At 40.6% G+C, this 24,543-nt stretch overlaps 1 protein-coding gene and 1 long non-coding RNA gene across 17 annotated transcripts in view; one reads left to right on the forward strand and one right to left on the reverse strand.

Annotated features, from left to right (window-relative positions):
* LOC116675997 (unconventional myosin-XVIIIa) overlaps nucleotides 1-24,543 on the forward strand; it is a 157,055-nt gene that overhangs the window by 61,297 nt on the left and 71,215 nt on the right. For all 16 annotated transcript variants that reach the window (XM_032507448.1, XM_032507449.1, XM_032507461.1 and 13 more), the window contains 7 exons: nucleotides 5,341-5,482; nucleotides 5,617-5,776; nucleotides 7,083-7,269; nucleotides 8,148-8,355; nucleotides 9,990-10,099; nucleotides 16,667-16,732; nucleotides 23,222-23,350. In XM_032507448.1, coding sequence (XP_032363339.1) covers nucleotides 5,341-5,482; nucleotides 5,617-5,776; nucleotides 7,083-7,269; nucleotides 8,148-8,355; nucleotides 9,990-10,099; nucleotides 16,667-16,732; nucleotides 23,222-23,350 — 1,002 coding nt within the window. The remainder of the gene's footprint in view (nucleotides 1-5,340; nucleotides 5,483-5,616; nucleotides 5,777-7,082; nucleotides 7,270-8,147; nucleotides 8,356-9,989; nucleotides 10,100-16,666; nucleotides 16,733-23,221; nucleotides 23,351-24,543) is intronic.
* Nucleotides 1,590-24,543, reverse strand: part of LOC116676769 (uncharacterized) — a 614,404-nt gene continuing 591,450 nt past the window's right edge. Inside the window, exon 3 of the long non-coding RNA XR_004328828.1 lies at nucleotides 1,590-1,641. This is a non-coding gene — a long non-coding RNA (uncharacterized LOC116676769). The remainder of the gene's footprint in view (nucleotides 1,642-24,543) is intronic.

Genomic DNA, 24,543 nt, shown 5'->3' on the forward strand with positions numbered 1-24,543 from the left:
TCGGTCTGTTGGCCAGTTGGTCCTCCACTTTGGTCTGAAATATCTCATCAACTATTGGATGGATTGGATAGATATTTGGTTCACATATTCATGGTGCCAAGAAGATGAGACATACTGACTTTGGGCTTCCCCTGATGTTTTTTTACAGCACCACCTTGAATTGCATAGATTAGCACACATAGTCATGATTTGCATAAGTCAGTTTCTACTATTGAAACCCTTACAACTATTGGATGGATTGCTGTGAAATTTGGTTCAGACATTTAATCAGGTGACACTTTCAGTTTGGCCAAAACCTTGGTGACCAATAACCTGCAAGACTAATGGCATTCCCATCAGCCAGGCTGTCCTTTGTGGTCAGTACTAATTAAACCCATTTCCACCATATGTATAAATGCGTGAATAAGCAGTTTTTTAACACAAGTAAACCTGCTTAAATTTTGCGATTGACCTTATTACCAGTGGCAGTAGATGAGTATGCCTTTCTGTTTTTTTCTGGTGTGCCAAGTTTGATGTCACGAAAGTGCCGGAAAACGGTAGAAAGCAGCATGGAGGCCAGCAGTGTTGGGAGTAATGCAATGCAAGTAACGACAAATTAATGCATTACTGTAACTGCATGTAACTCAATATTTTTTTAAATCAAGTAACGCCATTACAATTACTGAAATGTAATTGAGCTTGTTACATGTTACTCTCATTTGTGAAAAATGAACAGAATGAAGAAGACAGATGCTACTTTAGCTGCTTCTGAGCTAATGTCGCAAGACCTTATGGTGACGAAATGATACACCAATGGAACAATGAGCATTAAACCACAGCATGGCACAGTTATTCACACAGAAAATATTCTAAAAATCAGGTGGAGCTAACAAAAAACATTTGAACGTCTCTACCACAGCGTTTGTTGAGAATCTCATCTCTTATCTCTATTTAGCTCTGCCTTCTGAGGCATGTTTGTTTAACCACTTTGTTAAGCTTTTGTTAAGTCACATATTCAATTATATGCAGCACCTTTGTTTTCTCTTTTAATTAGTGTTAACACGGTAGGCCAATCATTTTTATTTAATTGGGCCTAATGCGGTAAAAAAACACTGTTAAATGACTGAGACAGTTATTTTGTATTAAAAGGGACTGTTGTACTAGTGTTTGATTTGAAGGCCTGTTGCCCTGTTGATTACAATAAATAGGTCTAAAAATTATGTTTATTGTGTTTGACTATTTAGTACTGTTCAGATTTCCATTTAAAAAGCAGACATAAAAGTATCTCAAACGTTACTTTCCATAGTAACTAATTACTTTTGATATATACAGTAATTGGTAAAGTAATTCAATTACTTTTAAAAGAAGTAAATAGTAGCTGTAACTAATTACTAATTTTCACTGGAGGCCAGTGACAATTTTACGGTATTTACTTATTTTGTACTTGTTACGCACCCAGTCTCTCTTTCAAACTGGGTAACTACTTTAATTTGGAATGATGTCCAAGACAACGATGAGAGACGTTACCAACGGAGGTGACGCGTGTCACAGCGTTGGAAAAGGGGCAAAAGTTTGTGTGTCCCCTCAGGTGTCATGTTTCCATTACTGGTGATCAGAGCTGGAGCCAATTAATACCTGTGCCTACTGCAGAGTCATTTGTCCCTGGAATGAATGCCGATTGTAACCTTTCCCACTGCAGACAAAGCCAGATGTTAGTGGGTGTAAGTGGGTTTGGCCGGTGGGAAGGGAGGCTTTAGGTCCTCTAAACCAGGGCTCTTCAATATTTTGTAGGCCAAGGATCCCTTAGCTGAAAGAAAGACAGAGTAGAGACCCCCCTACTACATATTTTGTATAAAATTACGCTGCATGTTAAATTGGGCTGGAATAAATGGATATTAATATATCAGATATGCATCATGTTTTAATGTTAAACATGCATGTAAAAGGCACAGTGAACTATTTGGCTGCCATAGTAACTACTTTACCTAGAGTAATCTTATCTTCAAAGTGTACTGTAAGTTAACTGTTTTTTTCTTTTCACAAATAGGTCAATTTATACAGTATGTGTTATAGTATAGTGGATTCATATTATTGTATATTTTCAGACATTTACACTTTTGAAAAGAAAAGATTATAATTTTTTTTAACATAATTAGGCCGGCCCCCCCTGCACTAACTCTGAGGACCTCCTAGGGGTCATGGACCCCCTGTTGAACATTTGTGATTAAACCTACGGGAATCACATTCACAAGGTTTTGGAAGCCATTTACAAATAATGTTTTCCTGCTGATGAAGGCAGACAGGTCAGAAAAAGGCTCCCATAGGTCCTTTTTTAAAGGCAACAAGAAACAAAATAGTTAGTTTTAGTTTGGAGGGCATATTGGCAAATGATTTATACAATTTCTGTGACACAGAAAGTACAACCAGAAGACAAATAGAAATGAAAAACACCGTAACTCACATTACAAAAAACAGGCAGCAAAGATAAATGTGTGCCTTGTGACTTCTGGTTAAATGACGGCAAGCTTGTTAATTTCTGCAAGGGACTCTGCACCTCACTGCTAATTAGGTTTCAGCAGCACAATACAGCCTCTCCTTATTCATTTTGAAATGCCTTAAGAGTCAGTTGACATTCATTTTTTTGTTGAAGGGTATCTATTTGCAGAGGTACCACCTCCCTATTTAGAGAGGCTGATATCTGCCAAGCACACACATTTAAGAATCCCAACAAGAGAATGGGGCCAGCCACTCTACGGTGAGACTCGTTAGAGCAGGGTGCTAGATTCAAACATTTAGACTGGCGGAAAGAACACTTTTCACTGCATTAATCAGCTGTGTTAGTGAGTAAGGGCCCACTGAATACGCATTTCCAAGCATCCAAACCATGTTTATCAAAGTTTATTGCATTTTCTGTTGTTAAGTTGCATTTTTAGACCTCCACATTTTCCAGATAAAACATTCAGGATACAATACACGTGGTGTTACCATTCATCTAAGTTTTACTATCTACAAAAAAGTATAAAGCGGGATATACTTAAGAAACTATAGACTAAACACTATACTAAACACCTTCTCTAACAGCAGTAATATAGCCTTAGAAAGTTGGATCATGTTGAAGCCAGCGGTTAAAAACAGTTGGTGTTTTATGGAACTCGGGGGAAAAACATGTCATTTCTTTAAAATGAGATAGCAATACCTAGAGCAGGGGTCTTCAATGTGTTGTAGGCCATCAACCCCTCCGGGGAAAGAGATACAGACTAGGGACCCCCTACTACTTTACATTTAATTTACATGTATTGTATAAAAATATTGTGCATGTTAAACCGGGCCATATGGATGAATATGAATGGATATTAATATATTATTTATACATCATGTTTTAATCTTAAACTTATATGTGGAAGGCACAGTGAACCCTTAATCTTAACTGTTTGGCTACCATAGTGACCACTGCACTAACGCTAAGGACCCCCCAGGGGTCACAGACCCCCTGTTGAATGTCTCTGGCCTAGATAATTAACAGATGACATGTATATCACATGTAAATGGCTTGTTGGAGTGGTGCATTTAAATCTAATCCAGGACCAGGGGCACACATTTGTTAAAGCACATTTTAAAGCAGCAAAATAATCACAGTCCTGATTATGGCCTTTGAAGAACAAATGTGTTGGCTGACAATTGACTCATTACTCGTCTACATGTGCCTAATGAAAATTATTGTATAAATTATTGTAATATAAACTGACGACATTTGTTTCTGGCACAGTTCCTGCGACAATACCAGTTCAGCTACCGAAGACACTTCTTCCATCCAGATTTCTAAATGTCAGAAAAAGATAGTTCTTGCTTGTCTTACAGCTGCAAAAGAAAACGGTAGCAGTGCGCTGGAAGCCCCCCCCACACACTTTAACCATTAAGCAGTGGCTTCTGACCTTTCTGACATAGTTAAATGAAACTTTCAACAGCCCGCATCAATGGCGCTAGACAAGGTGAATGTGTATGTGTGGCAGGTCCTGGGCAGGGCGGGGTGATATTGTTTAGCGTATATATAGTCCTTATTTCATTTTAAACCATTATAAATTTAAATTTGTCTGGGGGGGGGGGGGATTGTTACATGTATGTTCTGTTACCTGTAACATGCTGCTGATTGTGTTTGTGCTGTTTGTTGAATTAAAAAACAACAAACAACAACAACAACAACAACCAAAAAAAACCTGGGGACCCAGTCTGAAATCTACCGGAAGATAATTAGACCTGTTCCAGAATGTGGTCGACCCAAACCGACCCAAGTAAAGAATCAGTCTGATATAATGATACGTTTTAATCTTTGTACAGTGAAGAATATAAAGGTTAAGTAATTCAGCATCGAACAGAAATAAAATGGGGGAAATGCAGCACCCTTTGCCTTATTAACACTACTACTGTAGAAAGCACGAGCTAATTTGGAAGCATTAATTGAAAATAGATTGGGAAAAAAAAAGAAAAACTGCAGCATGATTTATAAGGGGGTGTTATTGCAGAATCTTAATTTCATTCTAGGAAAAGAGCTGCTTGTGAAATACAATGACATCAGTCGGTAAAGAAAGAATTGTTGAAATCTCGTCACAGTCACTGTTGATGGCTGCAAGCTGCAGAGATTCCAGCTGTGGCCAATTACTGTGAGCCTGTTGAGTGTGTCAGCTGTCCACACAGTTTGCCAGCTCACTCAGCTCTGATTTAGTGACTTGTGTGTCTCACAATGTTAGAAGTTATTAGAGCGAGGCAGTGAGAATCCCTGGCTACAGTTGGTTATATTTGCCGACATTGACTCAAATGAAGTGATTGAGTGAGGTAACTTTTAGATGGCAAACAGAATATGGCATATTCTAAAGGGAACATATTTGACTCAAGAAAGCAAAAGGGCAAAGATATCCAAAAATATATAGTAAGTAATTGTAAAGAATATTAACATGGCATAATTTCATCCTTTGGCATCAGGGCATCTGAATGAACTTGTGTACTTGAAATATGTGAATGTTTAGAAATTATCTTGCACATCATCCCTGTATACAAGAAAGATGTCAGGCTATGATTGGTCAGAGTCTAATGTGACCAAAATGAAAGGTGAAAATAGAATTAAATATGATATTGACTCGTAGTCTTTGCTTTTAGCTTTGTTCTTGCTTTTTCAATAAAACTGTTTAGTTAAAATGTATAATACCATGTCACATTTACTGTTTACCTGCTCATTATTGTATTATCTTAGGTGATAAATAATGATTTTTATACACATCTTACCTTGATTGTTTCCATTGCGTTCAAAGAGAAGTGATTGTGAAAGACAAAGTAGGGGACATTTCTGAGTGTTGGTACCCATCACAGGTACGCACACTGGCCAGGACGGATGAGGCTCGAGGCCTTCTGTGGCTGATGGAGGAGGAGGCCATTCAGCCTGGAGGTTCAGAGGAAACCATGCTGGAGAGACTCTTCAGCTACTACGGCTCTGTACAGCGAGAAAACAAAGGTGAGCGCTCAACCTGTCACCACCGGCTAAAGCAATCCACAGAAGGTTTCCTGGAGGCTGCAGGAACAGCAGACCGCACTGCTCATCCTTGTGACATCATGGAGACAAACGGAAATGTTTCTCATTTGTTGCAGGAGCCAGTCTGCTGCTGCGAGGAGACAAGCCCCACCTCTTCCTGTTGGGTCACAGCCACGGGACAGACTGGGTGGAGTACAACGCTCAGGGCTGGCTGAGCCATGCCAAGCACAACCCTGCCGCCCAGAACGCTGCCACACTGCTGCAGGACTCCCAGAAGTACGATCACACACGCAACATTCAGTTATTAGAGACCGTGGCAACAAGTAATCAGTGCTGGTCTGTTTATATACTGCACATGCATGTTTCAAAAAGTGCCCCCTAAACTGTGCTGCTGTTAAATTAAACATAACTGAAAGAATAACAAAAAAGTCTTTCTGTGCACCAGATGACTTTCCTGGAAAAAACCTGACAGACATTGAAGCCCTGTAGTATCAGTCTGACCAGCTGAAGTAATTGCTTGTGGAATTAAAAAGGTTATAGTACTAAATCATTAAAGGAGCAGTTCACCCACATAGCAATAAAAACATCTTTCACTTACCTCTAGTGGTATCTATACATGCAGATAGTTTTGGGTTTTACTTTGACTGGTTTGGACATATCTGTCTCTGAGATTTCTGCTTCCACCTTAATACAGTGACGGTGAATGGAATTATTACTATACAATAATTCAGTGTTCAACATTTAAACCACAAATTCCATTTATTTGTTTAAATAACAAATGCAAGATCATTGTAGTATGTGAAAACGAAGCTACTTTGTCTTAACTTAAAGGGAACTTATCATAAAAAATTCACTTCATAGAAGTCTACTAGCAACACCGGCACCTCCGCTTAAGTCCACTTTTCAGAGTTCAGCATTCCGTTCATTCTCGTAGTAATTCACGTAGGCAAGTAATTCAAGTATGTTTTGCTAAAAAATACAGTATGGCTTTTACAGATGGCGGGCTGTGGGGGGTAACTATGTCGTTATTCGGAAAAGGTAAAAGACCCTGCCTTGAGGTAGAAGCTAAAAGAGTTAGAGGAACTGCGGTCAGAGGAACTTAATAATCCCCAAATTTTATATGACACTATATATATGACACTATATGAAATCATTTCTTCATTTTTTGTATATTACTATATTGCTATTACTTACAGTATAACCAAAAGTTTCCAAAGTGACCATGGTGCCAGTCACTGTGCTGTGCCAACGCTGAATACAATATGTATTATACATCGGTCATTACTTAAAATTGTTAATATAGCAAAAAATTAAAAAGCAACTAATGAAACTGTACTAGCAATTAATTCTAATCAAGTTCAGACCTTTCAGTATCCATAATGAATGAGAGGTTTGAGAGCAGTAGGCTACAGTGTGGGCCAAATGATGCAGGGGGCATCCCAACAACAGCAGAATATGCCACTAAAGCAGTCCGAATAGTTCCCTGTATATTGTAGTATTAATAACTGCGATAAGAAAGAAACATGTCCTGTAAGTAATGTGCATGCAAATACAAATGCAATTCATCCTTCTGCCACAACAGGAAGAACATCAGTGGACTGTTTATGGGCCGGGCCAGCGGGGCCACAGTGTTGTCAGGCTCTATTGCTGGTCTGGAGGGCAGCTCCCAGCTTGCCCTGCGACGAGCCACCAGCATGAGGAAAACCTTCACCACTGGCGTGGCTGCTGTCAAGAAGAAGAGCCTGTGTATCCAGGTTAAACTCCAAGTGGTAAGTGGAGGAGACGCTGATTAAAACTTGTATTTCATTCCTAATAAAGGCGCTTTTTGGGTATCGGTGAACAGCAATTGCAAACTGGGCTTATGTCATTGCTGAAGTAATATACTGTGCACCTAAAATGCCCTGGATTCTTATATCCATCTATTCATACAATAAATCCCTGGTTGTGGTACATCATCCAATAAATCCACCAATCCCCAGGTTGCTTTCCTCACTGTTAATGTGAAAACTCAACCCTGTTCACAATTGGGTTTTAATACAGTACCTCAACATTCATCTGGGTGGAGGTTTAAGGATGTTAGTTTTGGGTATCAGTGCCGATACTTGTTGGATACTGAGTCTTATTCACTTGAACTTGTGCACTCCTTTAATAGAAAACAATCTACAGAAAACAACAAGTACAGTACTGTAAATGTTCATGTCATTGTTTCATAAAAGCACTACTGTAACTATAATAGAAATGTACGTTGATAAATTGAGTATAAGCATTTCAAGAGGTTTTGTAAATATACCTTGTCCGTACCCTTCTGTTGGTTTTGCTGTACCTGTTAGGGCGGGACAACCTACTCCATCTATGTTTTGTATGAGTACATAGAGCTTAGTGTGATTCCCAACATAGCTCCACCCAATTTAAACCCGACGAGATGTCTAATCAGCCAGAGTAATTGACGTGTGTGTGAGTGTGGGTGTGGGTGTGGGTGTGGGTGTGGGTGTGGGTGGGTGGGTGGGTGTGCATAAAAATACTATTGAGTCAATTTAATCAGCTGCTGTAGGTTGCATGTAGATGGTGGGTTAGTGGTCTTGCACAGACTGCCACAATGTTAGATTACACTACTCATATCTAATTTTTATCTGATATCTTTTTTTAGGACGCTCTGATTGACATGGTGCGTCGTTCCAGGGTTCACTTTGTTCACTGCCTGCTGCCCAAAGCAGAGGCAGTGAGTGGTGGAGGTGAACCCCGTGTGACGCACGGAGAGAGCCCCGACTCGGGCCTTATGACTTTGGATGTGGGCCTCCTGAGAGCTCAGCTCCGAGGATCCAAGCTGCTGGATGCACTGCGCATCTACAGACAAGGTAATAAAGTACTTGTGGAAGCCTTGCCATTTATTTTGTCTTTACTCTGAATAGTAGAAGAAATTAATGATTCTGTAGTGATGCCATCAGGGGTATCTAAAATGGGACCTGGGGTACAAACCTATAGCATACCATTTGAAAGATGTGAACCTTTGCAGGCAGTAAGGTCTAATGAAAAGATGTTATTGGTTGCATGCTGGTATATGTAGGATCTGGTGAATCTAGCTTTAGCAGTACTAGGGGTGTGGGAGGGCCAAAATGGAACTGCTATTAGTTGATATAGTGGCAGTAGTCACAGTAGCAGTAACTTCATTTATTCTTTGAATCTTATGACAAGGTGGGGTCCCACAAGGCTCTTTACTTTGCCCGATTTTATACCATTAGAATCCACCACCCCTTACCATATTATAGGTAATTTCACTCTGTGGTGAACTATTGTTACGCCCTAACCCTTTGCCATCAAAAACTGGACGCACTTTGTCTTCCTACATTTGAATTCTGATAAAGCTAAAGTATTACTCCTCATCTTGGACCATTGCCAGCTAAAACATGCACCCTCAAACTTAAGTTGTTTTGCTTACCCCTAACTACAGTCAGCAGATTTTGAGTTTTGTTTAGTCATGCTATTTACATATTAGAATTCAAACCACCTTTCGCCTTGACTTTTGCAAATCATTTACTTTCCTGAATGATGCTGCAGTTGCCCATCTGCAGTTTGTGCACAATGCAGGAGCAAGGCTTCTAATTAACACTAAACACTGAGAACATATCTCCCCAGTCCTGGTCTTTCAACTCCTTATCCTGCATTAAGATCCCACAAGTTCCACCTATGACTCAAATGTATGTTTTTTGTATGTTCTTTTTTATTCAGTTAAATTATTTTATGTTTCACCATTCTTTATGAATATTGTTGTAGATTTCAAGGTACTGTATTGTGTGTACACCTGTGAATTATGTTGTTATGATTATGATAGGTGCTATAGAGATAAAGCTTACTGACTTACTTGGTACTACAAGTCAGGATGTTTGGACCTCTGCTGCTTTGATTTCCACCATTCCACCATTCTCTTGTGAGTCTCCAAACTTAATGGAAGTAGAATCCTAACCCTATGTTAGGGTTAGGATTCTAGGTTGGATGTCCAAAGTTCCTCAAACTTAACATGCTCTCATCTGTCTTTCTGATGATGACAATAAAATATGAACTCTATACTTCCTTCCTTTTCTTGCCCAAATCATTTGAATCCAGTGATAAATTAAACATCCAGAGATAGAGTATCTGAAAGGGTTCCAATAACCTGAACTATTGCTGTCACTGTATGTCTTCATTCAAAAGTGCATGCTTTTATATCATTTAGCCCTTTTTTCCCCAATGTGAACCTCTCTTCCCATAGGCATTATTACTGTTCGTGCCCCTCTAAAAGCTTGAGAACCCCTAACATTTCCACCTTTCAATCCTTTACCACTTTTTTAATGGTCTTACATTTTTTTAAATGTCTTTTGGCTCTTTTTCTTCTGAAAATAAACGTTGACCGTTGACACGTTGTTGGCTCACCACTTGCTGCCAACACTCCTCTAACCTTGGTGTTGGGTGTTTTTGTGCTCTTCTCTCTGGTCTGCTCCCTCCCTGGCTCCAGGATACCCAGACCACATGGTGTTTTCTGAGTTCCGCAGGCGCTTTGATGTCCTGGCACCACATCTGACCAAGAAGCATGGCCGCCACTACATTGTCACAGACGAGAAGAGGGTGAGTGTTTGGCTGGGTTAGCCTGATGCTTTGAAGTACTGTTTTGTGTGGCTGGATAGTGACTGTTGATATGATGTAAACAAAGAAGTTAAAAATACACACAGGTATGATTTTGATCGTTATCTTTGATGTCATGGATGTGAAAGGATAAGGTTTTTATTTCATATTTTTCTTGTTGTCAACGAATCTAATGAAAGCCTAAAACTAACAAAGTGCTAGGCTGTAACTCAGCCCATAGGCCCGAAAAACCTGCCATGTGACATACCATGTCATCTTTAGCAACAAATGTTGCTAGACATGACAAATGCTAAACGCTAAATGCTAAACAGACAAATGTTAAGCTGTTTAAAAAAAAAAAAGCTTGTTATTTTGTTACTCTACCAACTCATAATCTGTTGGACTAATATCCCAGTTCCAGTTTTTTTTTTTTAACTCAATGTGTTCATTCTGTATGCATTTACAACATCAGATACAGATATATTATTCTGATAAAATTCCAATAAAATTCAAAATACTAAATCAATCTAACAAAGTGATTGATTGAAGAAAGATCCACTATTCTATACTGTGTTATTAGAGCTGAATAATTTGAGAAAAAATTGTAGTATTTTTTGACCATTATTGTGATTGCGATTCAGTATGGGATTTTTTTATTTTTTTTCTCCAGGTTCCTTCTGTATTATTCACAATACACAAGCATTACATTATTATATAATGCAACACAACATTGGATACAGTCAAGATTCAAACTACTCCTTCATGTAGGTCAGGCCTACATTACATGTTATGAGATGATTTCATGCATGAATTGAAATGAATAACATATATTTATTTAGCTACTGAATGTACAAACCTTCAATCACAATTGAATATCATAACTTACTAGATTCTAAGCTTTGTAAACTAAAATAAACTCATCATGACTGAACTTTAATAACATCTGAAAAAAGACAGCTAAGCACTGCAGAACATTAAAATGAAAATAAATATGAATCTTACAGATCTCCAGTCAGGGCAGTGAGTGTGTAAGTGGAGCCCAAGTTTTTTTTTTTATTGCAGCTTTTGCAATACGATAATTGCATTATATTTGAATGTGATTAATACAGTCGCGGATGAGGTTTGGGTGGGCTAATATGGGATGTAAGTGGATTATGTTATCCTATGGCCTATTAAGGTAGGTCTGTTCACATATTTTTACTAGGATAGGTTTCTGTAACATTGCCCTGACGAGCCTATGTTTTGATTCCACAGCTGTTTAGAGATAGATGGATTATAATGGTGATCTTAATTAATTTAATGCAGTAGCGGTTGGAAATGCACGCAGACCCGCCTTTTCTTTTGCCATGGATTGCGCTTAAAATATGCAAATAAGATGAATGGACTGATGCACACACGTCACACAAATATCCTTTTTGTGAACATGAGCTGAATTGATTGACTTGCTTGCTAGAGATCAAATAATTCCAAATTCCAAAACGTGCTGGTGTTATGCTAAGTTCTGCATCCTCAAGGGAATGTAACAATTTTTTGGGAAAAGTATACTATTTAGTTAATTGAAAGTCATGCTCACAGTCAAACAACTGAATAAAAGCAGAATTCACATTGGTTTAAAACATAGGAAGTCCGGCCCCATATAGATAAAAAAATAGAAGATAAAAATACTAAATAGAAGTTTGTAAATAAATAAATAACATATATGCACATGCATATTTATGATCACACTGCATTTAGGGCTGAGCTGTACAATCTCACTACCGTGGCCAGCGTTTCTGTCTTCAGTCGGTTGGTTCTGGTCACTGAATGTCTGTAAGATGGTCTCTGTTCTGCAGAAGCCTGTTAGTATTTATGGTTCTAGTCAGTGGAAGCAGGTCATGAAGAGGATGGTGTTCAGAAGTCATGTCTTTAACCAAGCCGTACTGCTGCCTGCTCCTTCATGCTCTGAAGAGACGGGAGTTGGGGATTTAAAAACTATGTAAACATCTTTGTAATCTTCATCACTGTTAATAAATCATCTTAAGGCTATTATTTTTAGAAAGTTTAGAGTAATAAATGTTTTATTTGACTCGGTAATAGTTGCATTTCCTTGTTTCCCAAGTGTTAAGGGACATGCATTATTCGGCAGAAATTACCCGTCACAGCTAGAGGCGCGTTCACAAAACGTAAACGAACTGTGAAGGTCGTCATAGGGACGCAAACGGTAGGCTAATGCAGGCAAAACACGGAAGACACAGGCATTTGTTTTCTTTAATGTAAGCCTAGTTGTGTGCACAATACAATACCAAGGACATCAGTCTGTTCACATATATTTTAGGAAGAAATGTTTGGGTAGGTTTGAGCCTACATTACCCGCCGCCCTTGGTGATTAATCATTCAGCCCTAGTGTTAATCACAGGAAGACCTTGTTCTTATGAACTGCGGTTTATAATATCTTGTCACAGAAAAAAACTAACAATTTACAGGGACATAAATCCAATTCCAAATCTGTTTAAGCCCTCATGCTCCTTAAAAGAAGCAGTTTGTAGTAAAAAAACAAAAACAATAAAAAACTTAACAATGAGCTTTAGTTGCGACATCGAGTTCTATTATCAGCTGTAATTGATAATAAATCCACCCTGGTATGAAGATTGATGAACCCTTTGTTTGAGAATTGTCAGTTGGTATGAATGTCCCAAAGGATCATCAAGAAGCATCAATTATGATTATGAAGTTGTTGTTCATGAAAACGCTAACTCTTCAATTGAATTTTATTTATAGTATCAATTCATAATAAAATTTCTCTCAAGACACTTTACAGATAGAGTAGGTCTAGACCACACTCTATAATGTACAAGGACCCAACAGTTCTAGTAGTTCCCTCCAGAGCAAGCAACAGTGCGACAGTGGCGAGGAAAAACTTCCTTTTAGGCAGAAACCTCGGACAGACCCAGGCTCTTGGTAGGCGGCGTCTGACGGGCCGGTTGGGGTTAGAATGAAGAGGGGCAACAGTTACAGTAAAAGATAATGGAACAGTGACTAAAAATAGTTTGTAGTAGTTCATGGCATAGCAGGGCACTGCATGGCATTACAACATTACATCATCATGGCTTTTACTGTACTTCTCAGCCTCTAAAAACATGTCTTCTGTGGCTCTGGAGGATCTGGTTCTACAATAATAAACTAACTCTGATGATGTCAAAACTGTTAGAATGTTGAAAGTATAAAGTCTGGAGACTCAGTATTTCTCTCTCCCTACCCTCTACATTCTTCCGGTGTGAACAGAATCTCTTTATTCCTTCTCTCCTCTCTGCGCTGTCCTCTTCCTGTTCCAAGAGCGCTCTTGTGTGTAATTAATTATGATTGCACAGGCTGGCAGCATACGGCTACTGTACTGATTAATTACCGGTAGTGGGAAGAGCTCTTTCTTTCCTCCTCGTTCTCTCTCTCTCCCTCTCCCCTCCCATTCCCTTGTCTCTTTCCACTTTTTTTCTAGTCTCATTATCTTTCCATTTCTTTTGTATTGGAGGCAGAACAGTTTAGGAACATCCCTGAGCATTTGATTAATGTCTTCTCTACATTCTGTTCAGGCAATATATAGTAGCTTTGCACAAAGGTGTGATTAGCCTGTATGAGTGGGAGGTATGGCTGCTGGAGGAAAACATCGCTACATTAAGGCCTTCTGTACCTGATGTGCAAAAATGTCTTGTCTTAAAAAGGTAAATAATGTTTTTCAGGTTATTTAGGAAACTAAACATCTGATTGGCTATGTGCCTGCCTGTTTGTGTGTTTGAGTTAAATGTGGAATAAAAAAGAATATTGACATGACTAGCTGCTGTCAACAGAAGATTTAACTGGATTAATTAAACAGATGAGTGAAATCAAGCTCCCCTCTCTTTTTCACAACACACTGGCAGCAAAGTGGCTCACAAGATTCCTTGGAGATGAGCTTAGAGAGGATAGCCCACTCAGAAAGAACTAATGGTACCCAGTTCTCTGGGGAGTCGGGAATCAACAGAGGGGAAGAAAGAAAGCAAGGAAGATGGATGAAAGGAGGCCGTCTGAGACAGTGAAGGGCGTATAATTGGAGGAATAATATGAGCAAATTTGTTTTCAGAGAAAGTGACGAGAAGAAAATATTGGTTTGCTGAGCCCGTCTAAGAAATTTTGCCAAACAAAAATCCCTGTCTTTACCGCCAACAGCCCAGTTCTGTCAGTTCCTCTTAATACAGAGTGATGCAGCCATGATTTTAGTAGCCAGATGGTGTACCCGCCAAGAGCTTTTCACACTAACCATGCAACACAGGGGAAATCCACCACTTCATATAGCATTCCTGTTGGCATCCAGTCCTCTGTGGAACCTGACATGTAAAGTTCCAGTTTGCAGTGGAGAGTTTTAGTGGTCCTCCTGCTGTGTAGGATGGCCTCTTAGGCCAGTGGTTCTCAAACTTTTTGTCCGACCAAGGACCACTTACCTAATTAAAAAAAAAAGCTCAAGGACCACCGTCCTGCGTATTTCCTTCCAATATTACACTGATCATTTGTGACGTAAATTGGAGGCATTGTCAAAAAATTCATTGCTGAAGTCCGACAACACACATCTATGCTCCTCACTATTTGGCTTTGGAGTCGCTGGCAGACAGTTTGAGAAACACTGTTTTTATAAAATTAAAAACATGATATTTTACCAAATCTACTCGCGGACCACCAGGAGTCGCTTGTTGACCACCAGTGGTCCCTTCAACCAATTTTTGAGGAATACTGTCTTAGGCTACACCTAGCTCCAGTAGCACAACTAATCCTCCGCCTTACTAACACGCCTAAAACGTATATCACGTGACCATTCAGGTATACTGGGCATGCCCCTGCTGGTGTAACAGGAAGCAGCATATACAGAATACTCAGCCAGGTTGGTGGTAGTTGCTTAGTGGCAGAAAAGACAATGGAGAAACAGCAGCAATGGCAAAAAATAGGAAGAGATATTTCTTGGATCGCCATCAAAGTGGAACTGTTACTGAAAGTAGCACATGACTACAAAGTCAGAAATGGCTGTAATGTTGAAATAATCACCAATGGTCAGTCCAGAGTGTAACTTGCTTGTTGTTTGTTTTCTTCAAGAAAGGGTCATGTGATAGGGGCATGACTAATCAGGAAAGGGCACGTCATGACTGATAAGATCCCATCAGGAGGCAAACACTGGCGTTAAAGCTATAACAATTATTGTCTTAGAAATAATTGTGATTACCAATAAACTTGTTTTTTTCCTGTTAAATTTAGAAAAATGTATTTATTATTATAGTCTTCTGGAAAAAAAGGTGGGGGTGGTTAAATCGGGGGGCTTGTTGGGCAGATTACAGGCCAGTAACACAAGCATGTTCAAGTCCTCTGCCTTGAGGCAGCTATAGCCCAAGATGTTTGGAGTTGCTATGGCTACAAGTGGCAGTTGTCACCAGCATAGAGCTCAACAGTGACCGCCCACTTTTTTAACGACTCTGGTTGCCCATTCAGTTGTTTCATTGACTTTTCAAAAATTGTTAATATAAAGAGTTTTAAATCTGGAACCAAGCCAACCAGCTACGAGATTAATGCGCATAAAACATTTGATGCTGCAGAATTTTTTGTTGTTGAAAAAGTATAGCACCTTGACCCTAGGCCTTATTCCTGTTGCCACTAGGGTGCGCTATGACGTTGGGTCAGTATCAGCCTGTAGCTGTCGTCAGGATTGAACTCTTATGAATCCTGAAAAGTTTCAAGACAATTGGACAATGTACGCTCAAGTTACACCCACTTCCTGTTTTGATGGCGAAACTTACAAAATGGCTGCCCTGCCACGGCCACGCCCTATGATGAACAGTTTTTGAATTGATTGAATCTGAGCAAGATATCTCAACAGGTGTACCAGGGGACTCACAAGAGACAGTAAAAACCAACCCTCTTAATGTTTTTGACCGCCTTTTTTAGTGGCTCCATCAGGACGTTTTCACTTGTACACATTAATATCATAAGAATACCATAAAATATACTGAACACATTCATGCCTCTCAGAGCACAAATCCTTTCCCCTTGGACACTCCATGAGCTGTAACGTAAACGTCCCTTAGCCTTTCCTGTAGCACTACACCAGGGAAAACTTTACATTTTAAACCTTACGCTCTGAGAATAGCCAGATTCAACACGTTCCTTTTGTGGAATATAATCTATTGCAGCATCAAGAAGGCTTCTGGAATGTAAGGATTAGTCTTTTTTCTCCTTTTTTAAAGGCCAGCTTTAACACATATTTATCAGAAAGTGAGATTCTTAATCCTTCAGCATCAGCCGCAAAGAGTTGAGCCCTGACAGCCAGTTTGTCTTCTAAAGGTTGGGTTGACACGATGGATGAAACCTGACAGAAAATGGACCTGAGAAGCATCTCTGTCTCACTTGTTTTGTCCCTGGAGGCAGCTCGGGGGCGGAGAGGTGTTTGTGTGTGTGTTTGTGTTTGTTGCTATAACACCAAGCTAGCATCCTTTGGGCAACCAGGTCATGTGTTCTCTCAGAGGCAAGGCTCGCTGGTTTGTCTTTATCTGTCTGCTGACTGTTTGTTCTGGGTTCCAGGCGGTGGAGGAGTTGCTGGAGTCCTTGGATCTGGAGAAGAGCAGCTACCACATGGGGCTGAGCAGGGTAAGTGAAGTCACACACGTGCACATGCACACCTTTCTACTCATTATTCAGATAAGGACTTTTAGTGTAGTGCTGTAACTTCTCCAATGATGTGATGATGTGAATGATGTTCATTAACCGTACTCTCTGTGCTGTTGATGTTCTCTTGATGGTGTTTGGTTCTATTGCAAACTCAACACTTCTTCCACAATTCTAATACCTGGCATACCAATTGTACCTACTTTGTTGCCTTCACGTTCTGTGTTAAGATACTGTCAGTGAAACTCAACACTGCACAGTATTGTTTATTCATTTTTTATGTCAATCATGCAGAAAGTGTTCGATTGACGGCAGACTAACAACAATGAAATGTACCGCAACGTAGAATCAATTGGAAATAAAACATGGATGAAAACAGAGGGGTATCACATGGAAAGCCTTCTTGTGACTCAAAGGATAATGATAATAATTTGGTGGTAGGCTTTTAATGTAAAACTTGCGCAGTGCTGTGCTGTGTACAACCGGAAATTAAGTAGTGAATGAAAGTATCCAAAGTATTTTTCTTTAACAAAAGAAAGTCGCAGAGTGCTGAGTTTGACAGTGTAGTCCTGATGCAATCAGTGCATAGTTTAACATGTGAACTGTTATAGCACATGCAATTCCATCCCAGTCTTTTTTATTAAGTACTTTTTGTGCTGGTTTCATTTGAATCCTGGTTTTAATTTTAGAAAGGTACAACCTTGAAGCCAAGTCTTTTCCTGTACCTGGCGTCAACTACTTTCCTAGTTGAATCATGTTTCTTACCTTCAAATTTAACCCTAGTTCTCGAAAATCTATGCGAGTGCATACATACTAGAGTGCGGATCGGGCCGGATTTTTCTGTCCGAGCCCGACCCAAGCCCGACAGGCATTAAGATATTTGTGTCCGAGCCCGACCAGAGCCCGACACAGTTAAAATCGCATTTGTTTCTCATAGGCTACTTATGACACATGTACGTTTGTTTGTGTGGAAAGCCGCTTTTATTAAGCAATTGTAGGAAGGCATTCGGAAATGTCAACAGATGAGCGCATCAATGCACACGGGGCAACAAGCCCCATTACCTACATAATAAGCTGTTTTAAATTCTAAATGTCCAATGCCTTATCGCGCTGATGTGACCGAGCCCGACCCGAACCCGAGCATCCTTTCTAAAAATCTGTCCGAACCCGGCCCGACCCGTCGGGTCCCGTCGGGCTCGGGTCGGGTATCCATCCTCTAATACATACCTACTAGCCTGACATTGCCAGACCAAATCGAAGTAGTTCAGGAAGCTTTCAGTTCATTTTCAATTTTAAAATGGTGTTATCAATGGCCGTAGAAAAGAATGCCTCTGGAGGACATCAAACAGAGGAAGGAAATGTGACGTAAGCGACCAACAAATGTAAACAGACTACAGCGTGCAGACATGAGCTGTGGGGGTGTCTGTGAAAGAGTGTTGCCGTTTTGCCATCAGAATAGATAGTAAATATTTAAAACAGTTCCATACCATAATCAGCCATGTTGGTTGTTGCAAAATGTGTTAACAGCGCTCCTCTTTACTAAGTTAAGTTTATGCACGCTGTAGTTTCCCTGGCGTGAGGGTGTGCGAGCCCAAAAATGACGTCATTATGTATTTTGTGTGAAGTGCCAAGGCGCCACAAGTTGTCAGTCATAAACGGTTGTGATTGGCCGGCTTAAAATCTGTTTGAATGGGAGGTCGACCAATATCTGCTTGAGCTAATTAAACATGAGCTAGCAGATTCCTATCCATCAATTAACTCTCTATAGGAATGAGCATCCACACGTTATTACTTGGAGGCAGTTGTCTGTTCATTGCAGGGAGTCCTGAAAACTGACACAAAATACTCCATGTCACATCCAATCAGGCAGACGCTGTGGCGCGCTGCATGGGCAGCTTGTCCTATCCAGACAGTTTTGGCAGTTGCATCTTTGTTGTTGCCATCAAGGAGTGTTGGCTCCAAGTCCCAACGTCTCTTTTCACTTGGTGACACTCTCAATTAAACACACAATTAGAATGTGTTTTTCCACTCTATTCACCTACCTTTCTAGCAAGACGTGTGGTGGCCATGGAGAAGTCGGTGCTTGTTTTGTTCCTGTGCAATGACAAGACTTCACACTTTCGTTCTCACTTTTAGCTGTCCTGGTGTGTTTTTGTTTTGAATCTTTTCATTTCATGATCGCTGTTGCTCTCTGTATCTGTGACCTTTGCCAAGCAGCAGTCAGATACTGCCTGACTCTAACTCTTTGAGATAAAAAACAACCTAGCTAATCACAAGTAAAAAGACAAGCTGATGGTTTTGTTAATTAGATCTTTGGATGTCTGTGGAATAAAGAACAGTAAGCGCCTTGAGCTGTCAATTAGAGAAGTTTCTTGGCAGATATCGCTGGAAGTTTAACCTTGCCTTAGTGTTGCTGCCTGTCAGTCTCTACTTGGTCTGCTACTTTTTCCCAAGTTCAGAAAAAAAATTCAAATCCAAACTTTTTTTGTTCTGTGGTGTTCATATTACTAATTTTACTAATGCCTCTTGTTTCACTTTTTTTGTACTGGCAAACAAGACAAACACAGGTCCAACCAACCCATGTGGAAGGCAAAGTGCCACCAACCCACACGCTGGGCCACTTACTCTGTCTAATTATACTGCAGTGTGGGAATCATTTTGAATAATGAATAAATGAGCTGCATCAAAGTGGAGAATGATTAATATACTGGCGCTTCACATTACTCTGAATCAGTTACAACTCCTGCTACAACTGGTACCTGCCAAGTCAGGCTGGGCAATAGTTACATACTGTATAGGGATCAACTGATACTGTTTTTTTAAGGCCGATACCAATTATTACTAGTTAAGGAAACCCCTAACCCATATTTGGAACCAATATGCATTTACAGTGAAAATGAAACTCTTTAAGTCGAAATTAAGATTTTTTGAAAAAACAAACTGTGGTTATCGGCAGCTCCATTTGAGAAACGTGGAGTTAGCAAAGCAAGCGGCCATAGTTAAGTGCATCCCGGGGGCCAGAGCGGGCAACATTGAGTCTTATTTGAAACTGCTGGCTAAGGATAAACGTAAATACAGTAAGATTGTTATTCATTACTCCCGGTTACGCCAAACGGAGGTCACCAAGATTAATGTTGAATCGGTGTGTACATACGCAAAGTCAATGTCGGACACCATAGTTTTCTCTGGACCCCTGCCAAATCTAACCAGCGATGACATGTATAGCCACATCTCCTCATTTTGCCGCTGGCTATCGAGGTGGTGTCCAGATAATGATGTGGGCTTTGTGGATCACTGGCGGTCTTTCTGGGGAAGACCTGGTCTGATTCGGAGAGACGGCATTCATCCCACTTGGACTGGAGCAGCTCTCATTTCTAGAAATCTTGACAAGTTTATTAGTGGAACTAATCCTTGATAATCCAGAGTTGGGACCAGGAGGCAGAGTCGTAGTGTACACACTTGTACACATACACGTACACATATACACACACCCACCCACACCCACCCACACCCACACCCACACACACACACACACACACACACATGACTGCCAAGATTCCAATCGTCCGTTATGTAGTTCGACCACAAGTCTGTTATATTAATTATTATCTGTTCTACTTAATACTAATTGTCACCTATGACTATTGGGTACCTTACACATTTTACCGATTAATAGGAATTGGCATGACTCAAAAATAAACTGCAGAGGCAATGTATTCTTGCTCCTTCTTCTCTGTAGCTGAGCTCCACTCTCTGTGAAACATGCAGTGGAGAGAGAAGCTCTCAGGAAATCTAAATTAATTTAATGTGAGTCAGTACTCGGTAGTACCGACGTAATTTGGTCATTACCCTAAAAGGTGTCACGTTTGGTAACCAACCCTACCCATGACTGTTCAGGTGGCTGCCAAACTGGCCCTGTGGTCCACTGCCAACTTATCTGTGGCTCTCTGCCTGATATCAATAGACGATCCCTACACTGACAAATGGGTGTCCAGGGAGCACAGCAGGTCATGTTAACCACATGTGTCTCCTCCAAGGGTAGTTTGATCATCTGCCCACAGCACTCTCTTGTTCTCCACCATCCATAATGTACTCCTAACAAGGCCTAGGTTACATTTGAAATGTTAAGCCACTAGAGCCTCTACCATATTGGAGTTCCGTTTTGACAATTCTCTTTTGGAAAACTTACTTTAGAACATGTCTCTGCAAAATGCATGCACAAAGAAGAACCTGATGTTCTTCTCAAGTAGAAATACAAGTAGCTGCATGAGAAGAAAAGCTAATTTTAATAAAGAAAAAATATAAAATTGTTACAATGTTTTTCCTTTATACAACATTGTATAGTGGTAAAGTCACAAGGTCTGCGTGCCATCTAAACAGCAATTTCTGGCCGTATTCCAAACTATACATTCTCCTTTGCTATGCCATTTTGAAGATTACAGAGTTAGGAACAGTCACATCCTCTGAAGGACAAAGGGTCAACTCAGATTCTGCTTAATGGATCTACTTCTACAAAGAGCTGCCAGCTAATTCAGGGCAGAGGAACAGAGCAATGTCTGTCCCAGAGACAAATTATCTAGACAGAGTTAGAGCCATTATGATTGGCTTTTACAGGGGCCCAGTGTCACCCCGCCGTGGCTTTTTACAGTCAAAAATGAAATTGTGCACTTATTGGCATTCAAGAAGAAGCACTACTGCTGCCCAAACCATCAGCAAAGGAGATGAAAGACGCAGAAATATTTCTGGACAAGACTATAATCATCAGGCCAGCCAAATCGCTGAGCAAGAAATTAACAAATAATAGAATATAGAATATAATAATAATAATATATAACACTTTGCAGCATTTTTAGGTGGCATGTTTAGCAGGATGGAACAATGACCTGGCTGCATGAACGGGTCTGCAGTTTGTCAGTTAGCTTAAATGTAAGATCATGCTTCGACACAACAAACACATACACACTACTGAGCCCACCTATTGGTCACCATTTGACAGATAATCTGCGTGGCATCTCTAAAAAATAATGTAACTAATCAAATTCAAGTGATTTTGCTTCACTCTGTGCTGCTGTGCTCCCCCATCCCGGTCACAACATTAGGTAGTCTCACGCTTTCATTTTAATACTTTATTCTCTCACGTCATCATTGTATCATTAAAAGACAATTTCAGAAGGGACAATGATCGTATGTTGGCCGCGTGAAATGGTGAACCCCAAAAAAGCTACTAAAAGCTTTTCAGAGAGGGCCTGATAACTATAAACATACAGTAAAACAGAAAATATACAGACACTTAAATCTCAATACACAATAGACTCAACACAGACAAATCCCATAAAATACAAACTATCCCAGTACATAGATAACCCTTAAAGGATATTCAACAATCCTATGTTATAAGCAATGTTTCCTTCAGACTTTTCTTGAAGATGTAGACAGAATGCGACAATTTCAAGTTTTTATTAGGGTTGTTCCAGATGTGTGGTCCCCTACACACTTAGGCTTGTGCACTTCAGCCTTCACATTTTGCCAGTTCAAATAACGCACTACGAAGTCTTAGCTGCTTCTGCTTCTATATTGCTGTCAGCCAAAGTGTTGTTCACACTGGGCAGCAGTAGACAAAGCATGGCCAGAGTCTGACGTGGTTCAGGAGTTCAGGAGTAGTCTAGTAATGAATCCCAGAGCTGAGAGCATCAAAGGGGCAAGCTGAAATGTCAAATCACCCACACCCTTTGTTTTCTACATGTATGTGAGCTAGTCACCGGTGGTGTCTTGATGTCCGTCATTGCGGGCTGGACAACCCGTCATGACATTTCTGTTTTGTTTCTCAGCAGGAATTGCACGTCTTGCAACTTCAAAAGAGCAGCAATTTAATCACTTTCACTTCCTGCATTGGTAAATTCCCACCCTGTTGTACATCTTCAATCTGTGTGACGCGTTAAGGATGTAAAGGATATAAAGTTATGGTATTCTGAAGCTGTTGTATACATGAAAGTGATTTAATATAATAAGTTTCCCTAATTAATAAAAAGAAGTTTGCAGTATGTGGCCACAGTATGTGTGTCTTAGTCTACATCCGCGACGTTCCACTTCCGGGATTGCTCCCGTTCCACCGGATGCCGCTCTTTTCACCTGAATGTCCTTCACCTCCCTCTTTCTCTTTGTTGGCGTTCTAACCTCCGGTGGATTTCTGAGGACTCCTCAGATCTCTGGAGGGTAAATCCAGCTAGACACACGTTCCACCAAAACGAGTTCCTTTCCGAGGCTATTTTGCAGCAGCGCTGGGGGCACCGTCAGGCGCTTAGCACCACCTAAGACCATTGTAATTGGTTTAAAGAGTTTCCAATAAACCGGAGCAAGTTTTTCTCTCATCCCGGAATTCTGGCAATGCAAGACTAGTGTGAACTCTACTTAGCATTTCTCCAAAGAAAAGAACTGTGGGACTTTGCCTTACCTCTCCTTCTCCTCCCGCAGGTGTTCTTTAGAGCGGGGACTCTGTCCAGGCTGGAGGAGCAGCGAGACGTTCAGACCAGGAGGAATATCTCTCTGTTCCAGGCTGCCTGCAGGGGATACCTGTCCAGACAGGCCTTTAAGAAGAGGAAGGTAAGGCTGCTGCATACAGTGGCTAGGCTCACAACACATCTGAAGAATCCATCATTGTAGCCTCATTTGTACTGCAGTTTAAAAGTAGGCTCATTTCAAACAGGAACACCTGTTGGGTTGTGGTAGCTGTATAGGGGAAACATCAGATACACAGGGAGACTGGGTGCCTTGCGAGCTCACCTGGTTGAGCGTGTGCCCCATATACAGAGGGTCAGTCCTTGTCGCAGCGGCCGTATGTTTGCTTACAACCTGCAGCCCTTTGCTACATGCCGTCGCCCTCTCTCTCTCCCACTTTCATGACTTAATCTGTCGTGTCAAGAAAGGCAATAAATGCCAAAACAATAATATAAAAAATAAATAAAATGTGAGACGTCTCAAAATACAAACCCATTCTCAACAAAAACAAACACCATGAGCTTTATACTGTTTTGGAGGGGTATCTTTTTAAAGGCAGTTTAGTAACTTTCTGTCTATCCTTGGTATGTAATCTGTGGCCCTAGCTTCATACATGGAGAACTCAAAGGTAGTTTTACCTGCTGGCCCCATGCAGTTAACATGGTTAACAAAATACCAGAGCTTTGCCACGTTGGATTTATATACGTTTTCTTGTGTCAAGTGCGGCTCTGTCTCAGGGGTAGAGCAGTCGCCTAACAATCGCAAGGTTGGGGGTATGATCCCTGGCCCTGCAGTCCCATGTTGAAGGTTTCTTGGGCAAGACACTGAACCTGAGTTTTTACACTGGAATGTAAACGTGTGTGAGTGGTATCTGATTATCACCTTGTACGGCAGCCTTGGCCACAGCGTAGGAAAGTGTGTGAATGGTGAATGGTTCCTGTACTATGTAAAAGCGCTTTGAGTTGGTGAGACTAGAAAAGCACTAAATAAAAAAAAGTCAGTTTACAGTCCATTTAAGATGTAAGACAGAGCTGCTGTGGAATTTGTTCTCAATTAGCTATTAGGGAAAGCACTTGGGAACTCTTCAGAGAGCACAATGCTGGCAGTGGTAAATAATTCCATCTGAGATGAACTGAGCCGCTTATTCTGTTTTTACTGGTGAGTGACTCCTTGTCATTTGCCTGGCTCCCCTCCCTGCTCAACTGATGCTTCAGATCACAGTTCCCTGGTGATCAGCCGTCAGTCTGCCGAAGCAAAAGAGGCCTGATTGGTTGGACAGATGTCAGTCTCCTCTCCAC

The sequence above is a fragment of the Etheostoma spectabile genome, chromosome 3 (genome assembly GCF_008692095.1).
Source record: "Etheostoma spectabile isolate EspeVRDwgs_2016 chromosome 3, UIUC_Espe_1.0, whole genome shotgun sequence".
Classification (NCBI taxonomy): domain Eukaryota; kingdom Metazoa; phylum Chordata; class Actinopteri; order Perciformes; family Percidae; genus Etheostoma; species Etheostoma spectabile.